This window comes from Esox lucius, chromosome 15 (assembly GCF_011004845.1).
Source record: "Esox lucius isolate fEsoLuc1 chromosome 15, fEsoLuc1.pri, whole genome shotgun sequence".
Lineage (NCBI taxonomy): Eukaryota > Metazoa > Chordata > Actinopteri > Esociformes > Esocidae > Esox > Esox lucius.
In genome coordinates this window covers 2,969,182-2,978,044 of record NC_047583.1, presented here as the reverse complement: position 1 = coordinate 2,978,044, position 8,863 = coordinate 2,969,182, and the positions used below count along the sequence as shown (strand labels likewise).

Genomic DNA, 8,863 nt, shown 5'->3' with positions numbered 1-8,863 from the left:
AAGGGCCATTTTTAAATTATGCTGTAGTTCTGCTCCTCGCCAACATTATGACCAACACCCCTCATTACAGCAAGACTAATCAAAAGACCAATGGGGACAGACGGCAATTTAGCAATACGCAGCATCGGCCCACGGTTTAATCAAGAAGAGGGGAAGTACCTGATGGTGCCTCAACCCCCCCCCCCCCCCCATAGACAGGTATAAATGAGGTCACGACCTACGACAAACACAGGTCCGTTTAATCTCAGTCTGTAGTCAGTAGTTTATGCATTACATTTCTAGTCAGAGGCCCGGGTGGGATTTACTGACACGTTTGTAGCAAAGCAACTAAAATTGGTGAATGAGGACCGTGGTGTTGTTTTACTGAAAGTATGGGTCAGTTTGGAAGGTGCATTTTCTATTGACACATCTGCAGTCTTCAGTTGTATGACTATGACACCACAACAAGTCTTTCCGGAATCAGTAAGTCAAATTGCACTGGCCCTGAATTGACCTTCATAAAAAAAAGCGGTCAATGGAAAAGAATAAAAAAAGCGGTCTTTCTTCCCAAGAATACACAGAATTTTCTGAATACCTTTTGTTGAGCATTTGCCATGTTCTTGTGTGATAGACGTACCTTGAAACACAGGCGTTGCAGGATCCAAACAGACGACATCAGCAGAGCCAAGAGACGGCAGAAGTTAGATAAAGAAATCAAAAAGCCACTTGCAAATATGGTACTTTATTGCACACATGTCATCTTCCTTTTTGGTGTGAGGAACATAACTGCCAAAATCACAGCTCATATTCTACTCAGATTCCTATTGTAGTCCTCTATAAAAAGATATTAACACAAAACAACAAACTACAAAATAGATTATATTATAACTCACAAAAAAATCCCAGACTAAACACGCCCCTAAATGGATGGGGTGGCTCACTCCCGATTCATATCGGTGACCTACAGAAGATTTCTGCAATTCTAGTGGGGCTTCAATTGTCATTCCAAATTGTGTTTTGTTAAATGTTTTTGTGTTGTGAGCCCATTTACACCCCCCCCCCCCCCCCAGTGTTACATCACTGAGACCACGTCAACTGGGTGACCTGCTGTCGTAGTTTGGCTTCAGTTTGAGGAATGTTTTCAAAAGCAAACTCCTTGACAATACAGGCAGTAGGAAGTAGATGTACGTAGATACAGTGAATGCCTCAGGTTTAGACCACACCACATGACTGCCGCCCTGCGTTTCTATTAAATGCATATCGTGGAAATGTAGAGGTTATAGATATTTAGAAGTATGCCCGTCTTATGCCGTTTTGGCACAAACAAATCCAAAAAGGCATCCATAAAACATGGTTGGGGTGGGGGGGTGGTAAACAAACTGACATTATTTGTCTGGGACAAATATTCCAGTTCAACAAACTAAAGGGAAGAAAAAGGAATTTACAGTGTGCAGGAATAGCTGAAGACTTGAACATGTTCCACGAAAAGGCTTCGGGCGAGTGTGGGAGATACTGGTAAGTGGCACAAAACTATTTCTCGATCTCTCACAAAAGGCACGTTTCTAGATGCGATCTTGCAGGCAGCGTTTGTAATCCATTGTTGCACAAGACATAATGTGCCACTTCATATTCTATTAATGAGTTAAACTCAGAAAACAACCCCCCCCCCCCCAAAAAAAATAAAAAACAGAAATACACTTCAGACAGCATAGAGACACTCAGGGCTTAAAAACCTATTCCAGTTATGGGTAACAGAAAAGACAATTTACTGAATAAATATAGACAAAGGTTATATGACGACACGACACCAGTATCATTGAAACATTACCCTGAAACATTACCCTAATGGAAATATGCCACCTTTCGTCCAGACAGTCTTCCGTTGATAGGCTGTATTTAGTTTTCTTTACTGCTGGTGTAAAGTCAAGGGTTAGAGACACCCATTATCAGATAGGGAGGAATTGTTAATTTCAGACAGCAGAGAGAAAGTAGTCTTTGTTAGGGGCTTTACTCGCCTGTTTGGCATGTTGAAGCTAAGGAATTAGACGATTAAAGCCGAAGTGGTTTGTGCAGCGGTACTTTGAAATCTTGGAGGCAACACTCAGTGGGTTAATGTGTAATCATCAAAAGAGATTAATAAAGTTAATCTGTGGTTCACGTGTCAGTCTGAACACCTCAAATTAGTGAAGAGAAACATGAAAACGAAGAACTGAAGGACCGAGGAACACAGGAAGACCTACGACTTAAACTAAGACAATAAAACATAATGGCTGCATTCAGATTTCAAAGCCTGGGGGGGGGTACAAGCTAACACCAACATCTTTACATGGAATAATCATCAAATTTGATCCCGATGCGTTCCGTCTGTGCATTGTCAACACCAAGTTGAGACTTCTGAGGAAAAGGCAGTAGGATACAATGGGTTAGCATCATGGTAACCCTTCCCTCAAGGCAATCCTGTGTCCCATCTAGACTACACTTCCCAAGAAGAACCGCCTCAAAAGGCACTGTATACGTACATCGATAAACTAGCCCTAACGGTACGAGCCAGTGGTAAATGTCTGCAGAAGCAGGTCAACAGCCTGTGAGGTATCCTTGTCCAGGATTGCAGCAGTTCTGCAGGCTATACTTCACTCGTCAATACAGCTGAAGTTGGTTGGCAACTTCCCAACAGTGTGTAGCCCTTGGTGGTGGGGGGGGGGGGGGGGGTCCTTCTCTAAAGGGCGTATGGGATTTGGGGGTGGTCGTTTTTCCACAGGTAAATCCACCCGGGGCATTACGTTGGCATCACGTTGGCAGTGAATCTGCTAAGCTACTCTTGGAAAACAAACATTAGGTTTGTGCTCAACCTTCATGTCAGGCCCTGGTGTTTGACCTGCTGCTGTGAGCTTCCTGGAGTGATGTTTCTGGCCTCTATTTTTGTTACTGTCGGTCTACTAAAACACTGGAAACAGATCTACTTTAACCGGACGAGGCTACCAGAATGTGCGCATGGTGGAAGTTAACCTGCATGTTCATTTTCTTAAAAAGACTAACATGACAGCAAAATTTGTCACACTTTTTAGTCACTCTTTTAAAATATTAAATTATTCAAGTGTAGGCTCTCTCCAGTCACGTCAAAATCCCTACGACTACACAGCAGGTGTGTTGAGCAGAGGGTCAGCGGACAGAGAAGCAATTATACGAGGGACTTCAGCCACCTCCAATAGAGGGACTTCAGCCACCCCCCACCCACACCCACACCAACACCCCCACCCACACCCACACCCCCGGTTCTCCAGTAAACAGTGAAACCACAGTGACAGAGAGGACAGACGACACAGCAGCAGAAATTGGGTGGGACGGGGAGCGTGGAGCAAAAGATTGTCCGGCAACACGCGTGACAGTGAGGGTTGACCGACTCGTGCACAGGGTTCCTGCTAGCCAGTGTGTACGCGTTCTCTACACGTACGCGCAAATATCAATGCTAGTGAGTGTGTGAATGTGCTTGTGTGTGTGTGTTTAACGTGTACGTGTGTACAGGCAAGTCAGTGAATGTTCTTGGTGGCCAGACACCGGTTTTAATTGTGTTAGTCCGAGAACCAGACTGAGTACATTCATTAAACTGGTTAAAGAACACAAGACAAAAAATATAGCAAGTTAGTAAAATTCTTACTAAGAATGTTTTATTAAAATAAATGCCAAGGGGTTAATAAGAAAAATAACAGCACACACCATGAAAACTAAATGCAAGCATGTAAAATTACCTATGACAAGGAAAACGAATAAAGTTGCTATGAGTTAAACAAGCTAGAAATTGGAAAGAAAACAAAATGTAACTAGGAAAGGCAACACTCCCCATGAGAGAGACAGATTTCAAGATATACGGGTTGTGTGTGTGTGTGTGTGTGTGTGTGTGTGTGTGTGTGTGTGTGTGTGGGGGGGGGGGGTTTTAAAATAAAACAGGTTGCAGTGGGCATTGTCATTAAAAGGAGTCAGAAAATGATTGTATAATATACATATAAAATGAGATTAGAAAAATACATTATAAACCTGTAACAATGGTTGTAAATTACATTATCGTACATGTAGTAGGCAGGCCAGAGAGAATACGGTATATTTCACCAGACAGCTGGTGGACTACACCGATCTTATACAACCACACAGCGTATTGGAACATTGCAGAGGGAATATTTCTTAATACTGTCAAAATGCTGAACTGTCATCTCTTGCTCCACTTAATATTGCATTCATTTGTTATTTTAAATAGAATTCATAACACTGAAAACAAATTCATTGACCTCTTCTGTGTAACAGAATTGATGAAAAAAAATAAAAATACAGACTGCCAAGGAAGGTCAAACTTATTTTATAATCCATGTTTAAATGTAACTTTTTGTTGCCGTGATTCGATATACCCCCTTTTGTTTCAATAACAAAACTGCTTGGAAGTTAAAACTTGAAAGCTGCAGAGAGGCAAGGCCCCTTCACTGTTATTTTATATATATTTTTTCCTTTCAGAATTTGGCACTGGTAAATCTATGACGGGAACAGTTGACTAACACAGAGTCATCAATTGGCCCAAGAACTATAATCAGCAATAACTCCCCTCCCAATACAAAAAGCTCAGAAGTACATCTGGGAAAATCCTCTCGGGGCTTCAAGCCATATGAATATAATACGGTTTGGCTTCTTTAACCAACTGTGGTGGGAAACCATTGGCAGAGAGAATATTTCAGTTTGCAGCTTCTGAAACAAAGGAGGTATACAAACATCCCATCCCACGGTTAATTTTCATTGACTTAATATTTAATTGATTTCTCCACTTGTCCTGGCAGACAACTTCAACATTGCCAAAGGCAGTTTCTCCGTGTTTGAATAACTGTAACCCGAAAGTAGTATAATATATAAAAAAAAAAAAAAAAACAGAAATAAGATAAAACTTGTTCAGATGGCAGAGTAAAGGGCCAGAAATTAAAACGCCTCAACTTATACTTGGGAAGACGAACGATGGCACATGTTTTAGCTGGTCATACGACTGCTATTCTTTTTGCATAGAATAACTTTAGTGGCTCAGCAATGAGAGCTAACCCGCTCCACTCTAAAGAGCGCATCAAAGCCTCACCTCTGTGAGCCTTCCACGTCGGTGCTGGATATCATTGAACAGAATGTTAACACTTGGAAAAAGAAACGACCGTTGATAAGGCACTTTTTCTATATATATATATTTTTATTTTTTTTATCTTCTCTGAATGTCTCTCTCCTTCTTGGTTAACACGAAGTCCTTGCAACGTTCCTAAGTTGACTATTTTGGTCTTTAATTTCCTAGCCAATAATATCCAAAGTAACACATTTATCACTTTTTTTAATACTTTTTTTTTTTTTTTTTTACTTTTTTACTTTTTTATATTTTGTAACTGCAAGTTAAGTATAAAAAGCTAAAATTGCCAAAAATATATATTTTTTATTCTCCAGCACCCTGTAAAAGAATCTAATTTTGTTCTCGTCTGTGTTTTTTAATATGCAATGACAGGTATCTACATTTGTATATATTTATATATATTTAACAGGTATGTATAAAGCAATTTTAACAGGCAGGCATGGCTTTCACATCCTTTTTTTTTTTTTTGAGAAAGAGTTAAAGAAACGGTCTTGGGCTCAGGAGCTGGGCAATACCTTTATGGGGACACATTGTGGATGCGCTAACTGGGGGGACATTAAAATGGTATGGCGAAGGTTAAAACTAAATTTCCCCCCAAAATGATTACAGGTCAAACTGATGTCTTATTTGCTTTCTTATTTGCATGAAGGCAAGTATCACATACCCTATTGATGAATTGATTGGTATCAAATTTGAAAGAATAAACAGACTAGAAGTGAGACTTGGCCAAATGCTCAACTGAAAAATTGAGAATGCATTTTGGCAGGGGTGTAGATACAACAACAAAAGTCAAAATCAAACAGAGGAGAAAAGGAAAAACAAAACATTTATGTACAAAACTTCACTATCAGGATCGGCCCCCTTCCCACACACTAGAATCCTTCTTTAGTGTTAATCGGCTTTGTCTGGTCACAAGAAACTAGAGCTTTGATAAACAATCTGCATCGTTTTGATGGCTGTCAACTTGCACTTTACACAGGCACGAAAACATTAAAATTATGGAGAGCCCTCTGCGATTAAGATACACATGTATATAGATATAATCCAACCGGAAACCCTTTGGCTAAATACGCACACATAATACTTTTTTTTGTCTTTTAGATCACAGCTCGCATAATTTGTTGAGATTCTCTAAATAAATCAGGCACTGTATACTTGGACATAGTGTAGAGGATTCTAGTTGAGGTCAGTAGCTAGTTGACATATGTATATCCACCTTTCCACTGTTCCCCCGACCCTCAGCACATTTAACTTATTGTAGTAACACCTCGTCCCAATTCTTCCCAGCCCGAACGTCCCTCCTCACTAACTGCCTGCTAGTCCGTCACAACAGAGTTAATTAGAAAGAATGTATTAACGACAGAAAATAAAGTTTAACCAAAAGGAGAAAAAAAAAAAAAAAAGTTAAACCAAAAATAAAAGCTCCATTTGCAATCAATTTAGCCATGCTTTTAACAAACAGCCGTGACTGGGCACACCCAGAATGTGTCGCACATCAATGAGTCTCAGAGCTTCATAATACAGAACTAGACGCGGAAATCAAAAGGAAATTAACAAGTGAGTGTTTAGTTCAGTTTCTCTTTCGTTCTATTTCTTTTTCTTTCAAATTGCCCACAAGTAGGAGTGGAATGAGATGGGTGGGGTTAGAGGAGCGAGGGGCGTGGCACTGCAAATCTGAAGGGGACTGGGTGGGGCTGGGGTGAGGGTCATGTTTAAAGACAACATGCAGTCTGGGTTCAGTTCCCGTTTAGCGTTGTTTAGTGAATACTAGTGAGGTCCCCGAATCAGAGCAAGCTGGGGGCAGGGTTGGGCACGGGGAGGATTTTTATTGCTATATAATTCAGTGCAGATTCACAAGTTACAATTCAGACAACATCCACCCGGCTTGTGATTCATGAAGAAAAAGAGAAAGAAAGAATGAGAACTCAACTCAATGAACAGAAAAAAAAAAAGAAAAAAAAAATCACAACTTGAAGGGTTTGTTGTGTTTCTATAAGATTGTTTGTTTCTTTTAAATCTTTTCGTCGTTGTTTTATCAAAAACACGTTAGGGTAACTGCATGGGCAGGAGCCTCCCTCTCACTGCGTCCGAGAGACTAGCAAAAGGCAATTACCATTTAACTGATCAGCAGGCAGGCTTGGGGGCGGCTCGTCATTGGGTGAAGAGTTCAGAGGTCAGAAGGTCATGTGTTAGTTGCCGGTGGCGGCTAGGTGGTTAGAAACAAAAAACAAACAAAAAGAAAAAAAAAGATAGAAAGGATATTAGTGTCAGCAAGAAGAGACTGGAATGACATCATTTTAACAATAAAATGAATGCAATCTCTTATTTCCCATAATTCCCTGCTAAGAGACAAACCCAGCTAATCTTGTTATAATCATGACGTTACCGCCATGAGCCCAACTACTAAGCCCCCAACCTGAATGAAAATGTTGTTTTAGTTGAAGCTCTACATAGCCCCCCAGTACCAACAAACAGAGCAGAGGTCAAACAAACGGGGAAAAAAAAATAAAAAACTAGTATGTTTTAGTTTCTTTGGAGGTTGGAATGCAAGTTACGAACAGTGTGATTAGTAGTCAGAAGGTTTAAAGTAACTAATTGCTATGAAAGCGATCACATTAACTACAGTAACGTAATGAATAGATGAATAGCTGTTCATCTCCCACTTTTCTCTTTATTTCTCTCTTTTTTTTTTTTTTTACAGGAGCCATAAATACATTTGCCGTAAAATTTTCTAATATAAAATGACAGTACCTCATGTACAACTGAAAGGCGATAGAATTGTTTCCCCCATGTATTTTAATATTTTATTTCAAGACTTAATACACTGGAGAAGAAATGTTACCTAGTAGACTAAGTTCCGATTTACATTAGAACAAATTTGTATATATATAAAAAAAAATATTACGAAAGAAGATTTTGAAAAATGATGCCCGCTAACAATGTGACTACTGAAGTACTGTTTTCTCTGTCAAGTTGGAGTTCAGAGTTGCATTTCCCTCAACTAAAACCAATAGTGTAGAGCAGGGAGGACCCAACCCCATTTCCTGAACAGCTACCGTAAATTAGGTTTTCTGCAAACCCGTGTTGTGACAAACCTGATTCCGCTATTCGTCCAGCTAACCATTAGAATCAGGCGTACTAGATAAGGGTTTGGAAGCCAACAGGACGGCAGCTCTAAAAACACTCGAGTAGCACTGATGTACGGAGACAGATCAGACTTATTTTAGGGTTTAATCTCATATCAGAGGAATGTACATTTCTGTTTTATTCACTTTCTACTCGTTGAGCTATTCTGTCCCCAGAAGGTCATAATGTAAACAGAAGCAATTAAGATTGCTGTTGCCTGAGCCTTGAAACATAGATCTATACAGTACAGAGCACTTTACGTACTACATTATGTCCGTAAATGACATCATTACCACAGTCAACCACGTAGCTAGCGTGTGGACGTGGGGGGTCTAGGAAGGCAGCAAAGAAAATATAAAATATAAATAAATAAAAACCTGACGCACATATATGACACTGAGAACTCCCAAACCTAAGGCATATAATAAAAGGCAATGCAGTCAACAGGTAATGTAAAGTATCTCAGGGAGACTAAACTAACCTCTGTCTGTGGTCACTATCCTTTGGTAAGGATGGACCCGTGAGTCATGTCGTCGCACTTTAGTAGCCATTGCACCTAGATCGCAACAGGTCCACAGGGTTAGAAAGCATCCACTTTTAGGGGGAAAAATGTCTCAC

General features: G+C 40.1%; 1 protein-coding gene across 3 annotated transcripts in view; it reads right to left on the bottom strand.

The window, feature by feature from the left end:
- Positions 1-702: 702 nt before the first annotated feature.
- The window catches only part of qkia (QKI, KH domain containing, RNA binding a), a 73,263-nt gene continuing 65,102 nt past the window's right edge, over positions 703-8,863 (bottom strand). For all 3 annotated transcript variants that reach the window (XM_010879574.5, XM_010879573.5, XM_010879575.5), the window contains exons 7-8: positions 8,727-8,801; positions 703-7,325 (exon numbers count right to left, since the gene is read on the bottom strand). In XM_010879574.5, coding sequence (XP_010877876.1) covers positions 7,309-7,325; positions 8,727-8,801 — 92 coding nt within the window. In that variant the 3' untranslated portion in view covers positions 703-7,308. The remainder of the gene's footprint in view (positions 7,326-8,726; positions 8,802-8,863) is intronic.